At 52.2% G+C, this 15,612-nt stretch overlaps 1 protein-coding gene across 4 annotated transcripts in view; it reads right to left on the reverse strand.

The window, feature by feature from the left end:
* Positions 1 to 223: 223 nt before the first annotated feature.
* The window catches only part of Slc39a11 (solute carrier family 39, member 11), a 333,089-nt gene continuing 317,700 nt past the window's right edge, over positions 224 to 15,612 (reverse strand). For all 4 annotated transcript variants that reach the window (XM_013037855.1, XM_013037857.1, XM_013037854.1 and 1 more), the window contains exons 8-10: positions 5,084 to 5,182; positions 3,428 to 3,586; positions 224 to 1,874 (exon numbers count right to left, since the gene is read on the reverse strand). In XM_013037855.1, the coding sequence (XP_012893309.1) occupies positions 1,796 to 1,874; positions 3,428 to 3,586; positions 5,084 to 5,182 (337 nt within the window). In that variant the 3' untranslated portion in view covers positions 224 to 1,795. The remainder of the gene's footprint in view (positions 1,875 to 3,427; positions 3,587 to 5,083; positions 5,183 to 15,612) is intronic.

Raw genomic sequence — 15,612 nt, forward strand, 5'->3', positions numbered from 1 at the left:
TGTGACCTGGGTCTATGCCTGGTTATCCTATGGGATCTGAGCTCCGTTAGATTTTCTCTCCTGCTGCCACACACCGAGGTCGCAAGCGATCTGACCAGTCTCTCTCAGAGCATCTGTTTTGCTTCTGTGGGTGTTGGGTGGGGGAGATAACAGTTCTCTCTCTTGAGTTTGCATCCCTGGAAAGAGGCAGCTTTGTGAAGGACTGCACGAGACGACACAGGCCTTCCACAATATTCCCTTTATTGGTATTAATCACAGTTACGAGGCCTTACCAGCAGAAAGAACAAATTTGCTTTATGTAGAACTATTTCCAAAGACACAAAATACACAGATACCAATCATCACCACACCTGCTAATCTTGCCAATCAAACCTCCTCTGAATGTGTCTGCTGTCCCGATGGTTAATGCTTTGGGGAGAGCAGACACAGGCACAGCCCAGTGGTTGGTCTCTGGGGTCATGGAGTGTTCACAGGGCGGTGGACTCACCCTTGGAAGCACTCAGACACGGAAACTCAAGAGAGCCGCGTGGACGGCACAATTCCTGAATGCCTGGCTCTTGGGCTGCCTGCTTTCCCCATGGGGCACACTGGAGGTCTCAGGGCTCCTCTGACCAAGGAGGGTGAAGGTCCTCGCTATGACCAAGCGCACACAGCCTCTCATCCCATCCCCAGCGCCGGAGAGGCAGCGTGAATGACGGGTGTGTGACAGAGCAGGTGGCTTCCACAGCCATTTCCTATGGTCATTTCAGAATGTTAGCTTGGCTACAAGGGACTTTAAAAGCAAAGTAAGAATCTCTCTTCTTCCTTCTCCATCTTCAGCCCTCTGGCCAGACCCCAGGTCTGCTTCAGCTCCAGAGTTCTTGGCTGGGTTCTACACGACCAATGACCAGCGGGGAAGGACCTGTTACAGATCCCAAATGTCTTTCTCTCCCCTGAGTTAACTTAAGTGGCTCCTATAATTAGCAGAAGAGGGGGCTGAGTTCTAGCAATTGCTGGCAACTCCAAGTTCCTTGGACAAACAGAGGCCATAAAAATCGAGATCGTGGTCTAGGAGACTTGGGAACCATGACAAACCACTCTGGAATCCACCGAGAGCGGAGGCCCGGGGTAGGGCCACACGTGGTCCCCTTTTCTCAGGGGTTACTGTGTAGTCACCGATGTTCAAATTCCCAAATCCTCCTATCTTCAATAGTGCCAATCTTTGCCTTAAAAAAAAAAAAAGAAGATAACCTGCTTCTCTTTGTGTGTGGCCCTCTCTCATGTCCCGGGAGGCAGAGGAAGGTGTATTCCTCTCTGGGCTGGCTCAGCCTTGGAAAGCAGGTCAACGTGTTCATGACGCCCTAGAGAGACAGAGGAGCTGTAGGGATAGAGCAGGAGCGATGGCCACCTGCTTTGAAATGAGGCCAATTCTGGCTTAGAATATGTCCTAGGAGCTTGCTTCTGGGAGCAGCCTTTAGGGATCACTGCTAAGTCTAGAGAGGGAGACCAGAGGTGGGAAAGAAGGCAGAGGGTCCCTTGATCTATTTGCCCTGATAATTCCAATGAAGAAAGATTCCATTCAGGGGTCAAAACAAAAATCTGTAGTCCATGACACAGGGTGGTTTAAAAAAAACAAAAAAAAAGGAAGAAAGAAAAGTACCATCTCCCTCTAGAGCAAAGTAAAAATGGTCATTGAACAATCAGAGCTGATCCAGATAATGAAGAGGAGAGGGGGAACAAAGTTTTAATGTGAAAAAGCAGCCTGTGGTCCTTCAGAAGTCTGGTGCTCTCCACCCTGGGGTATGATGTGACAGTGCTAGCCCAGGCCCACGTCCAGTGACATCATCACCACGAAGCCCAGGATGGAGGCCCAGGATGCCAGCTTCCCGTTACCACTAGGGAGGAAGGAGAGGAGCAGTCAGACCCGGCACTTCTAACACCATGTCTACCCAAAAGGCCCTCCTGCATTGTCTAACTCTATTCTGCTATGAATGATGGAAACATTCGCTTGGCTTCACTAACTTGCTAACACACATAATCCCAAGCAACCACCTCAAGGCAGTATCATACCCCATATTCTGGGAAAGGGGGAAGGAGATGTAGAGAAGTAACTTGCCCAGGACTCTGGAATCCAGATTAAAAAAATAAGGAGCCGGGGTGCTGGTGGTTCACATCTATAATCCTAGCTACTCAAGAGGCTGAGATCTGAGGATCGCAGTTCAATGCCAACCTGGGCAGGAAAGTCCATGAGACTCTTATCTCCGTAAACCACCAGAAAACCGGAAGTGGTGCTGTGGCTCAAGTGGCACAGTGCTTGCCTTGAGCTGAAGAGCTGAGGGACAGCACCAAGCCCCATGACCAAAACATAAAATAAAATAAAATAAAAAGGAGTGGACATTTATTTAATCTGACCTGGCATACTAGGTCCAAAATTATCATTGGACCTTTGTGCAGTGGCTCATGCCAATAATCCAACCTACTCAAGAGGTGAAGTTTGGGCCATCCAGATAAAACATACAAATCAGGTAGGTGCTGGTAGCTTATGCCTGTAATCCTACCTACTCAGAAGGTTGAGATCTCAGGATCACAATTTAAAGCCAGCCTGGACTAAAAGTCCCTAAGGCTCTGATGTTCAATTAACCAGCAAAAAGCTGGAAGGGGAGGTGTTGCTCAAGTGGCAGAGCACCAGCTTTGAGCAGAAATGCTAAGGGATAGCTCTTAGGCCATGAGTTCAAGCCTTGATACCAACACACACACACACACACACACACACACACACACACACACACACACACAGTAGAGCTTGGAAGGAACTTGGCTTTGAGGTCACCCTCTTCTCACACACTAAAGAAACAAACAAGAATCCATCTCAACAAGAACAAAAAAAGCTGGGCGTGCTGGCTCATGTTTGTAGAAGAACCTTAGTCCAGGCTGGCCTGAGGCAAAAAAAAAAAAAAAAAAACAACTATCTAAAAAACAATTAAGTAAGAAGGCTGAGGTTCAAGCGGCAAAGCCTAATAAGTAAAAGATTCTGAATTCAAATTCCAGTACTACCCCCCAAAACACTATTCATCTATAAAAACCAGCGTGACACCAATCAAGTCCCCTCCCCTGCTCACCACCACCTGAACCCCGACCTACAGCTAGCTAGTGGGCGGAGGTGGCAGAGCCTACCCTCCTCTCAGGAAGATCTAAAGAGAAAGGTAGGCTATACAAGGATGGTTGTCTGCCAGGGGCTCTGTGTGGCACCATCTTGTCTCGTGAGCCCCCTGCCCTTCCCTTCTCGTTTTCAGAGGGAGGGAGCACAGTTGAGGAGGGGCGGGGTGGTGGTGTCAGAGCAAAGGAGAGGGGAGTGAAAAGGGCATGGCCTGGGTAGAGCCTGGGGCTGGGAGGGGCCTGGGGCAGGCAGGGCCCTGGGCAGGGCAGACTGCCAGGGAAAACTCTGTACCTGATCTGGGCTTCAGGAATGATGTCGTCCATGACCACGTAGACCATGGCACCAGCAGCAAATGCCAGTGCATAAGGCAGGATGGGCTCAGCCAGCACCACAGCCAATGCGCCGAAGAGCCCAGCCAGGGGCTCCACCATACCGCTCAGCTGCCCATACCTAAGGAGGAAACACAGACACGGACCACTATAGGGAGAGAGGAGTGGACATCGAGTGCCTGGACTGCTGGCCACCCTAGAAACCAGGCTCTGCATGACACAGACCAGGGCAGCATAAACACACATCATCATTTCACATCCCCCTCCTCCTCTTTCTCCCTCAGCGCCCGTGGAACCGCTCCAGCAGATCCCACCATCCTTGTAAGCTGTAAGCATCCTATACTGTCCTCTGTGTGTATGGGTGTGTGCTGGTGGGGCTTGAACTCAAGGCCTGGGCGCCGTCCCTCAGCTTTTTCACTCATGGCCAGTGCTCTATCACTTTGAGACACAGCTCCACTTCTGGTTTTCTGGTGGTTAACTGGAGATAAGAGTCTCACAGCCTTTCCTGCCTGGGTCGACTCTGAACCTTGATCCTCAGATCTCAGCCTTCTGAGTAGCTAGGATTTCAGGCCTGAGCTGTAAGTGCCCGGTTTTTTATTGACAGCTTGACTGTGATAAAATTCACACACCATCTGCTACAACCATTTAATGTTTCTATTCAGGGGTTTTTGATACATTTCCAAGGCAGCGCAAGCGTCACCCCTAACTTTAGAACACTTTGCACCCCAGAAGGGAAGTCCATGCATATGCACAACCACTTCCCATTCCTCCTCCCTGGAAACCACAACTCTCCCTATTTCCTCTGTGTATTTGTGCTTGTGGATTCCACAGAAGTAGAATCGTAGACTGCACGGTCCTTTGTGGCTGGCTTATTTCACGGAGCATAAAGTGGCATGTGTCCTTCCTGTTTCCGAATGTCTACATGTTACCCGCCCCCTCATCACCGGATGACTGATAGGCCCCTGGCTAGGTGCGGTGCGGACCTTCCCCAAGAGCAGTTGTACCTGCTAAGAATCCCATCTTGGATTAAGGTGAGTTTACTACTGTTAATAAAGTCCTTTATTTGAGCTTCCAAGAGTGCATCTTCTTTGGGTGATATTGTACCTCTGAGTATCAGTCCCTCCATCTTTAAAATGGGGAAGAGAGGTATCAGCCTACCCAGCCTCTCGAGATGAGAAGATACCTAGGGACTGTGAACTCCTCTACCTCTCCCTGGCCAGGGTCAAGCAATGGTTATGCAGGAAGAGCTTGTTTTGCTAGAGACTCCTTTAATGGGGCCTGGGGGCGGGGGGTGCTTCCTGGCTTTTCTTGACCTAATGCAGAAACCGGCAGCAGAAATGGCAGCTTTTTGGTTGGGCTAGCACAACTACCTTCTCTGCTAGCATAATTCCTAGCAACAGATAGGGAGAGTCAGACATTGTCTAGCATTCAAGGGACTGACTCTGTGTTCCATGCTAGCAGAAAGAGATGGGGGGGGAATTCATTTCAAAGTCTAAATGTTGGCCATAAACAGTCCATACCGTCTCCTTCCTTCCTGGTGCCTCAACTGCTGGAAATGATAGTCATGGCTTTCACATGGTAAGCGGATCTCTAAGGCCACTCCGCCTGGGACACTCACCAGAAGGCTCGCCAGGTGGAGAAGCCAGCTCCACGCAGGGGGAGGCTGACAGCCAGACCCTCTGGGAAGTTCTGGATCCCAATTCCAATGGCCAGATTCCTAAAAAACCAAGAAGACACATGAAAGCTCTTGCCTGGAACTATGAGCCCATGAGAGCGCTGGGTATGGGTGAGAAGGTGGGCCTTGTGCCAGACGGAGAATGGAAAGAGGTTAGGACCTGGGTGCCCGCCTTGCTCACTGCTGTGACCAAAGCGACAGAGGACTTAGGGGGGCTCACGGTTTCAGAATCTGAAATACATTTCCGTGGATGAAACAAACAGATTTGTGCCCACATTTCATTAGACCCTGTCCTACATCAGGGCCTTTTCCCCTTCAAAGCCCCAAGTTCAAGATTTTTTTCCAGTGGGGAAGGTCAAAGGGTCCCATCAGATCTACATGGCGCTGGCACTGGTGGCTGGCCAGAAGGCCATAGCCAGTCTCTGCCTCCTATCTGCATGGGTGGAACTGTGACTTCCCCCAGGAATGACCACAGAGCTGCCGGGCCACTGTCACAGTGAATCAGAGGTGGCGCTCCCTGTCCAAAGTCCTCCCGGGGACATGAGCAGGGTGCTCCGTCCGCCGGGCGGGCTGCGGCAGCCTCCTCCCCCTCCTCTTCCTCCGCATCCTGCCCTGATAAACAGTACAGAAACTCCATTCTTCCATCCCTGGCAAGCCCCGAGGCCTCGGCCCTGCCCTAGCTTTGGCACAGGGTTCCAGCCCAACCCAGCTGTGAGCCGCGCCCTCGGGATCCTGCCAGGCCTTCCTTTCTCTACAGGGCACTGCCCCAACTGGGCAATCCTGGAAGCTGCCGGGGTCCCAAGCCTTGCAGCAAGGGCTGGGACCACAGCTTTGATATCCTCCCACCTTCCCACGGGCCCTTCCTAAGTCATTCTCCTACACACACACACACACACACACACACACACACACACACACACACGTGACCTGGACACAAGTACAGTCCTCGCCCCTGTGTGTTAAACATCTATGTTATGTTTGTCAGTGTCTCATCACTGTGACAGAAACCTAAGGGAGAAGGGCTGACTTCAACTCGAGATTTCAGTCCACGCTCCCTCGGCTCCATCGTTCGTGGATCACGGCGGGGCAGAGCACAGCTGCTCATCTCATGGTGGCCAGGAAGTAGAGAGACAGAGGAAGGCACTCTAGCAAGTTATGAACCCATCCATGGATTAATCCCCGAAGTAATTGGCTCCATCGGCTGGGAACCAAGCGTCAGCATATGAGCCTTTGGGGGACACTCTATATCTGACCCATACATGCTGACTAGTGGACCCCGAGGCTCCATTGCCCTTTCCTCTTCCTCACCACCTGCACCAGCTCTGGCACACAACTTGAATCCACAGCTCTTGGACCTGGATACCTAATCTCATTGCTGAGATACAACAAAAGCCAATGCCTTGGACCCACACCACGGCTTCTCGGGGCCCACCTGCCTTGTGTCTACAGTTTAATGATGTACATAGTGTTGAGAAACACTGGCTTCAGGTGTCCTCAAAGGGAAAGAGGATGAGGATGGTGGCTGACCCCCTCTCCATCATTTTAGCAACCCTTACTCTACTATTCCTGTTCCCAATACAAGCTGGGGTCCAGGGGCACTGGGGGCCACTGGGAGCCTGCAGACTGGCTGCCTACTGAACACAAAACCTGATTTGGGAAGCCTAGAAGGCATGAAGGGCAGGGATACCAACACAGATCACCAGGATGTCAGGATACTGCAATAAGCACGATGGTTCCAGAAAGTACCAGGTGCCAGTGGCTCACATTTGTAATCCCAGCTACTCAGGAGGCTGAGATCTCAGGATCAGCATGGTCAGCTAGGGCAGGAAAGTCTGTGAGATTCTTATGCTACCAAAAAAAACTGGAGCTGGAGCTCAAGTAGTAGAGCACTAGCCCTGAATGAAAAAGCTAAGGGACAGCGCGTAGGCTCAGAGTTCAAGCCCTGGTACTGGAACAAAGAAAAAAGTGATGGAGACTGGTGAACACATTGTAGCTGGGTGTGAGGGGCACAAGGGGGCTGGGGCTGACAGAGACAGTCCCCTGGGGACAAGCTAAGGGCTGCTTCATGAGCAGCGGGGGGTTAAGGAGCTGGACTTGCTGGCAGGGATGTAAGATGGAGAAGAGCCTCAAAGGGAGCAGGTGGCTTGGGGGAGACCCCAGTCCTACTGTGCATCTCCCCTTGGCCTCTGACTTAAGCAAACAACTCCCCTTGCTGGCACTCTTGATAAGGTAAGAGACTGGTCGGCCTCCCTCCTCCATGCCTGGGGAACAGAAAGCCAAAACAAGAGGTTTCCTTTCTAGGAACGGCCCCCGTTCCCAGTTCCAACAGCATTCAGAAGCAAGGGAGAGTCAAACACTGTCTTCCTCACCCCTGAGGGTACAGGAGCTGCAGCGTCTGGCTTTTGCTCCTGTTACTGGTCCACACCATGATAAGTTAGCAGGAGGGAAGGAAGTGAGAATGAAGAGTTCTTTATAAAAAGAAGCCACAAGCTGTCCCCTGACAGCACCCCTTCTGTGGTCAGCCAAACCCCATGAGGATTTGTGGGACCAGAACCTGACTGGAAGGAACAAGAAAGGATAATGGGGGGGGCGGGCACTGGGAAGGAGGGTTTATCTGGGGGCAGAGCTGCTAGCACAGGGGCAGGAGCAGCCCTGCTCCGGCCTCTCCTGGAAGGTGAGCCAAGGGTCTGTCTAGGAGAGCAGCCTCAGCAGCAGAGGAGTTTCATTTGGCTTAGGCATCCAAACTTTTCCTCGCCTTTTCCCAGGGAGCTGGAATCTGGCAGGGAGGAGACCCCGAGAACCACCAGCTTGGAGTCCAGCTTTGGGAGTTGAGACAGGGTTTTCTTTTAAAGTTTATTTCCTATAGCGAGGGGATGGGGGGGGGACAAAAGGGAGGAGGCAGGGTTGGGGAGTGTGTGGGTGTGTTGGTAATGGGGCTAGGCCTGGGTGCTGTCTCTTAACTTTTTTGGTCAAGGCTGGTGTCCTACCAGCTTTTTGCTGGTTAATTGGAGATTAAGAGTCTCATAGGCTTTTCTGTCCTGGCATGGCTTTGAACCACCACAATCCTCAGATCTCAGCCTCCTGAGTAGCTAGGATTACAGGTGTGAGACAGCAGAACCTGGCTTTGTTTTGAAACACCAAGGAAGAGTAGAGTTAGGGCAAACCAAAGATGACAGGGTGCAGAGCACACTAGTCCTGAAGCTTGATGGTACGGGTGAGTAGCTGAGGCTAATAATTCTAACTCCAGGGTGTGTGTCAGCACCCTGTGTGTAGACCAACATTCGGAGGTATGTGAGTTCCCTGAACCCACGAGGACTTTTGTGGCTGGGGCCAGGGTACCTAAGCATCCTGGTTCACCCGGGGCTGAGGAATTTCCTGGGGATGAAGATGACCCCAGGACATATGGGGGTGAGCTGGTCATTTTGGAGGCACCCAAGGGTAGGTAGGAGAGACAAGCCAGGGCGTGAACTTGAACTGGTTCCCCTCCCCCAGGGCACACAGAATCTTGGGAATGGAGCAGATGTTTAAAAGCCAGAGGCCTTGACACTTCTGGTGGTTTCACGCAAGTCCTGATGCTTCTGGACCCTTTAGATGCCCTTCCCACAGGATGGTCCCCATGGACCACTGTCTCCACCCAGCACCTAGTGTCACCCAGAGGCTGGCTGGGTGCTGCAGGGGCAGAAGTGATTGCTCTCCACCTAGGCAGGGATACAAAAGAGCGATGCAGGTTACCCAAGGCCAGGAGGCAGATGGAAATCCCTAGGGGTGGAGCAGGGAAGGCCTGGGGCAATGAAGGGTGCCAAGGAACGGCAGCGAGGGTCAAGGGTGTCCACGGATGTGCTGAGCCTTGCCAGCCCAAGAGGGCTGCTCCTGTCACTCCTCGCTCTTCATCCTGGCTGGAGGACAGAGGCATGTGGCTGCTAGGTAGGAAGGGCCTCCCTGCCCTTAGCCCAAAAGATGGACCACTGCTGCTGCTTTTTTTTTTAAAGAGGCCTGGAGGCAGCCAGATGTGCCCCAGATGTGCCCCATTTCCCCCCAGATGTGCACGTTCATCTCCTGCCTCCTTCTTCTGCCAGCCTCCCCTGCTGTCCCAGGTTGTAAGTCAGTTGCAGGGGCCCCGGAGGTGGGTTTGCTCGGCGCCTCATCTGGGAGGAAGTATCGAGGCACAGCCACGTCCAGTGCTTTCGGGAGCTCATGGGACTTAGGGAGTCGCACAAGTCAGTGCCCTGTGTGCATCGTGGTGGCCTAGCACCAGCTTCTGGTATGCGTAAGGTGAGCCAGAACTCCCCGACTTGCAGGCTCCTGTGTAGGGTAGCACCGCACGGTGCCACCCCTGGGGTGGCGCAACTTCCATAGGAGCGACTGTTGTAACTGATCAGAGCAAAGACACTGTCCTCAATGAGGCCGAGCTGAGCCAACTGCCCAGCCCTCCCCTGCTCGATGGCTTGGCGGCTGCATGGCCGGGCAGCCTGTTTCTTCTCTAGTGATGTTCAGCAGCCTTTGAGCTCTGGGTTCTCTGGATCAGAACCACACCCTGCATTTCACATGTGGCCAGTGTATATGTGTGTGTGTGTGTGTGTGTGTGTGGCGGGGGGGGGGTGTTCTCAGAAGTGACTCCAGAGTCAGCCACCAACCCCAGCAAGAGTGTACACAGAAGCTCATATCACGTATGAGGAAGACATAGTACGAGAGGCCTGCCTGCCAGAAGCTTACAATAGAACAGGGTGGAAAAAGATCTACTGGCAAAAGGCTACCCCACAGCTGAGCTTGCCAATGGCAAGCACAACAGGAAAGGCTGGTCCAGAACCTTCGAGAAGAAAGCAACACTGAAGAAGGACCGCCATGGACAGGAGGGCCAGCTGAGTAAGCAAAGCAGTGAGATGTCCAGGTAGGGCAGAGTGACCCAAGTCTTCCTCCCATTCCCATCCCCCAGTCAAAGGCAACCTTCCAACAAACTCACATCCATCTTTCCCCTATGGCTGGCCACCATCTGAGTCTTTCCCAGCAGCGTTTTCTGGCCTTTGGGGGTGGAAGTGGGGGGGGGGCAGGTGTCACTAAACCCTGCAGCCCCAGCCCAGGGCTTTTCACAAGCCAGAAGCATGGGTTCTACTCCAAAGGTCCCCTTCCCTCTCCAGGAGGTAGACTCCAGCACTGACACAACAAATCAGGGGATCCCTGGAAATCTGTTCAGTAGCAGCCTTTCATGGAAGATTGCCTGAGTCCTCACGGATGCTTCCTGTGTGACTCAGCACGGTTCCAGAGTTGCTCAGAGCACTGCAGACCCCTTCATAACAACCTGTGGCCAAAGCCAGCTGTAGTCTCTCTTCAGCACACCCATGAGAGAGAGGCTAAGGTTCTCTGGTTAAAATTTAAACAAATGATGATAATCTTGACTGCTTTTGATTTGGGTGTTACCAAGTCCAGGGCGAGGTGGTAAGCCTTTTTACGTGTAACAACACGCTATGCCTCCATCCCCTGAGCGTTTTCTATCATTATTCCCATTTCACAGTTGGGGACACTGACACCCACGGCACCAGGTAACTAGTCCCCAGTTACGTGGCTGGGAAGTGGCACGTGCGGATCTCCAGTCTTCTGGACCCCACACATCCATCTAACCAGCACAGAAAGATGGCTACCTGGCTTAGTTTCCCAGCAGGGGAAGCAGGTGCCTTTTGCCTGTTCAGTTAGTAAGCTGAGGCTCTAGGCCATGCTGGTCAAAGGCAAGGACAAGTTGGATGGGGCGGATGGTGACTGAAAACCTTCAGGGTGTGACCGCCCATCCTGCAGGTGTGGTAGAGTGGGCACCGCTCAGCCTGCAGGGCTCATCCACACCAGGATTTCCCAACATCACCACCTTGGACATTCAGAGTCACCAATTCTTTCTCACAGGACCTGTTCTGTTCCATGTAGGATGCTGCCCACCAGATGCCAGGAGCACCTCATTTATAACAATCAAAGCAGCTCTAGATTCAGCCAAAGGCCCCCCTGAAGGTCCCTGTCCCTGCTGACCCAGGTAAGCAACAGCTGAGGTGAGCTAGCAAATACCTGAGGGAGAGAAACTTCTGGGAGTGTACATGGGGACCCACTGATCTCAGGCATCCCCTTGGTTGGTCGGGTCTGGCAGAGCTACATCCACTCAGGAGCTCAGCTATGGCATTACAGATTGCTGGGGCAGGACATACAGATACTTGAGACCCAGCAGGACTCTCTCCCTTGGACCAACGGGCCTAGCTGCTTTCCAGTCCCACTGTGGCTCCATTTGGAAGTGGCTGCCCCCCCCCCGGAGTTGTGCACTGGACATTTCTGCTCAAACCACAACCACAGATTGATGCTCACCCCGGGGTTTAGTTCTGGAGCAGGAATTGTTGATGGGGGCGTGGGGGAATGGAGAGAATGTAGACTTCTCTGGAGAATCGGCAAGTGAACACCCCGGCAATCTCGCGGCCTTATTCTCCAGGCTATATTCTCTGGCTGCTGAGTATGAAAGGAGAAAGCCATATTCCTGGCAAACCCCGCATCGCCCCAGCTTCTGGATTCTCCCGGGACCATGAACGTGTGTGTTCTTGCGTGGCAGGCCCTCACACGCCGTGTTGATTGTTGTCATCCTGCCCTGAAAGGCCTGATTGTTCAGGTCTGCTGATGACATCACCGGCTTCCCACTTGGGCCGCTCGCTCTTGAGGTGTTTGATGAGCCTGCAGGTGGGAAGGCGCTGGGTGCTCCCCGAGGAGCTGCTGGGCCCTACCTGCTCTGCAGAGCTTAGCACGCAAGGGAGCTTCCCCCACCCTGCTGCTGTGTAGCTCTACGCGTCTCATTGGCCCAAGGTGGAATGACAGAGAGATCCATGGGGTTGGAAAGAGCCCCAGGTGTTCAAGCCACCGGGCAGGGTGGAGGCTGAGGGTGATTCAAGCATACTTCTCCTCACAGATGGGAACCTCCCAGAGGAACATGCCCTGGGGATCTTTACCTGCTAAGTCTCTTGGCAAATAAAACCGATCCTATGCACTGACCTGGTTCTAGGCTGCCCTAAGCAGTATGGAGGGGGCATGCACTAGGAGCAGTGTGCCCAGGTGTTCATCGCCCTTAATCCTAACAGAGCTATCAGTAACAGCCCCAGCCGGGGGACCATGCAGACACACGTCCACAACAGGAGTGAATACAATGCAGGAGTACACGTATTACCTGCCATTCACACAGAGCAGGCGGGACAGCAGCAGAGGGAAAGAGCTGTACTGTGTGTGAGAGTGGGGAAACCACAGGCAGAATTTTGAGTGAAAGAAACTAGGTACAAAATAGTGAATGCTCCTATTGAACAAAATCCCCAAACAAGCAAAACTAAGCAATGCTTGTCTACTCATGGGACACGAATGGACAGTGGCCACTTGTTAATTCTCTTCAGCAGTATCTGGACCTTGGGCTGGGGAAGTGGCTCAGTGGTAGAGTGCTTGCCTTGCATGCATGAGGCCCTGGGTTCAATTCCTTTGCACCACATAAAGCAGAAAAAGCCGGAATTAGCGCTGTGGGTCAAGCACTAGAATGCTAGCCTTGAGCTGAAGAGCTGAGAGACAGCGTCTAGGCCCAGAATTCAGGCCCTACAATTGACAAAACAAAACCAAAAAAAAAAAAAAAGAGAGAAGTATCTGGACCTTGAACAGAAGCCACAGACCCTCTACAGGCAGGATTTCAGTTCCTGGGGGTGGGGGAGAGAGACACACTTTGGAGAAAAGAATACCTTTCCTTTGGCATTTTAATGAGACTGAATATAGGTATGGGAAAGAGAATATAATAGATGTGTTCTGGATGAATTCTCAGTAAATGACAAACCGATACAACCTATATCTGATCAAGAAACAACACTGCCAACACCCCAGGACCCCCTCAGCCCTAGCTAGTTAGTTCACCACTTCTTCCCCCACAAGGAACCACTATCCTTGCTTCTACCAGCCTATCCTTGGGGTCATTTTCCATCTTGGGGACATAGTACCCAAGGCCCACTGAGGTCTGAAGCAGGCCTGTCTCTCACATGGCAGGTGGCTGCACCGAGCGACCCATGCTGGGCTCTGTGTCCCCTTTGAAACTCCTAGCCCCGAGATGACTCCACTGAATGCAGAGAGAAGTGGCAGAGGTGGCTTTAGGGAGAAGGAGGTGACACCATCGACCCTCTCATCTCTCACACACAATCCGATGGGGAATCCTGAGGGGCCAGCCTTCTGGATCTGTCCAGAATCCTGAAGGATTCCCTCCCTCCCTCCCTTACTCTGCCTGGAGTCTCCACAGTACCCTGCCAGGATTTTGGTGATTGTCTCCTAACCTGCCTCTTGCTTCTATGCTTGTCCACCACCTCTATTCTCTTCACACCTGCCATGTCTCAATGTTCCCGCCCTTTACTCTTCTTTCACATCTATTCCTATGGCCCCTCCCCAAGCTATTTACAATCCCTGGCTCTTTCTCAAAAACACCTGGTTACTCCCGCCTTCAGGCAGGTTAACTGGAGAGTTCCTTCTCAGCTGTGGCTCATTTCAGCTTTTGAGGGTAGCCAACCTTTCCAAGGCTAGACCCTGAGAGATGCTGTAGCTCTCCCCTCACCCTGCACTAGCTCTGGGGGAAGCCAGCTGCCACCTCATGTGCTTCCATGCAAGGAAATAAATGCATGAGGTCTTCACCTGCAGCCCTAGGAGCACGCCATCTCGGGTGTGCTGGGCGTCATCCAGCCTTCAGATGACTAGCCCTGGCTGACACCTTCACTGTGACCCACGAGAGACCCTCAGCTGGCTTTGGGACAAGGCCACTGTGAGGTTCCCTCTCCCCCTCCCTCTCCCTCCTCCCTCCCTTTCCCTCTTCCTCTCCCCTCTCCCCCCTCTCCCTCCCTCTCTTTCATTCCCTCTCTCTCTCTCCCTTCCTCCCTCCCTCCCTCTCTCCTCTCTCTCTCTCTCCCTCTCCCTCTCTCTCTCTCTCTCTCTCACACACACACACACACCACGACTTAATGCTTGGTGGTTTTAAGTCTCTAAGTTTTGAGGTATTTTATTATACAGAATGGATAGCTAATACAGCCATCTCAATGAATTGTATACTCACTTCCCCATCTAAAACCTAGTTTACTTTTCCCCTTCCTTCCTTCCTTCCTTCCTTTCCTCCCTCCCTCCCACATTTTCTTTTTTATATATTTTTTGCTCATTCCATCTCCCTCGTCTGGCATCAGAACAGGAATCCCTGTCTACTGTTCACCAAGGTATCTAGGTATATGCAGCCATGAGAGACATGTGTACCAAGCCAGTCCCCAGAACTCTAGCAGGGTTAATGCCTGTTCCCGGCTCTAGGATGCATCCTCTCTGATTCTCAGCGTCTTCAGCTGTAAAATAGGCGGGTAAACTGGGCAGACTGTAAGCTCTTTCCCAGATCCCGAGCTTTGTGATTCCTACACAATGGCTGCATTATGGGCTTGCCAGCCTCCACAGGCTGCAGCAATAAGGCCTCCACCTTTGCCAGGGCTCACTTTCCTGTCCATGAACATCTGGAAAGCCCAAATACAAAACCATCTCATTGTGTACATCTGGACAGCATGAACCAATCGTTCCAAGAGCAAACTCCAAAACGGCTGCTCAGCAAAACTGCAGTGCAAACCAAATGGGAGAAGTTGAAAGGCTCCTTTCTTTTCCTTCTGCAGAACAATCTTCTGGGTCCAATCACAAGAGCTGAATGCATTGCTTTGCTACTGAATACCATACGCTCTCAATAGCCTTTGACTGTAGTCTCTGTCACATTTCTCTCTCTCTTTCTCCTGGGCTCCTGGCCAAAGAAAAACTTACAGAAAAGAAGATTTTTTTCCCTACCCCCTTGTTTAGCTCAAACTATACCTTCACTTACCCTTGGGGCATATGGCTCAAGTTCAAAGCCAAAGCCGAACACCACCTGCTTCTTCTCCACTCCCTTCAGGCAGAGTGATTGAACTGCAGGTCTAACACAAACGGAACCAAGCTTTTTGGTGATTTACATGCTCCGGAGAGGAACTCCCTCCCCTCATGGCTGAAAGGGAGCAGTATCCAGCTGTTTGTGGCCTCTTGGTTTCACAACCAGCCTGGGTCTCCCAACCATCAAGCCTGGGTGTTAATTCCTTTTTGAGTACAAAGAGCTTCCAAGCACGGAACTGCAGATGCACAGCACAGGGAGAGGAAAGGAGGCACCTCACGCCTGGGGATGTCCCCGGCTTGAAGGTGAGGATGCCTGGGAACACGGAAGTGTCCTTATTCAGTGTCGAGTGACCAGCAGGGGATGCTGGCAGGAAGAGAACGAAGGCAACCTAAACACTTCACCGCAAAAGCACCTCGCTAGGGCTTAGAATCCCATTCAAGGTGAGACCACTCTTGTCTCTTGAAGCTGACAAGCATTAAAAGCATAGAGCCTAAGCAGGAGGCTGGTAGCTCACACCTGCAGTCCTGGCTACGCAGCAAGAGTCTGAGTGATTCGCACTCAG

This window comes from Dipodomys ordii, unplaced genomic scaffold (genome assembly GCF_000151885.1).
Source record: "Dipodomys ordii isolate 6190 unplaced genomic scaffold, Dord_2.0 Scaffold7, whole genome shotgun sequence".
NCBI lineage: Eukaryota > Metazoa > Chordata > Mammalia > Rodentia > Heteromyidae > Dipodomys > Dipodomys ordii.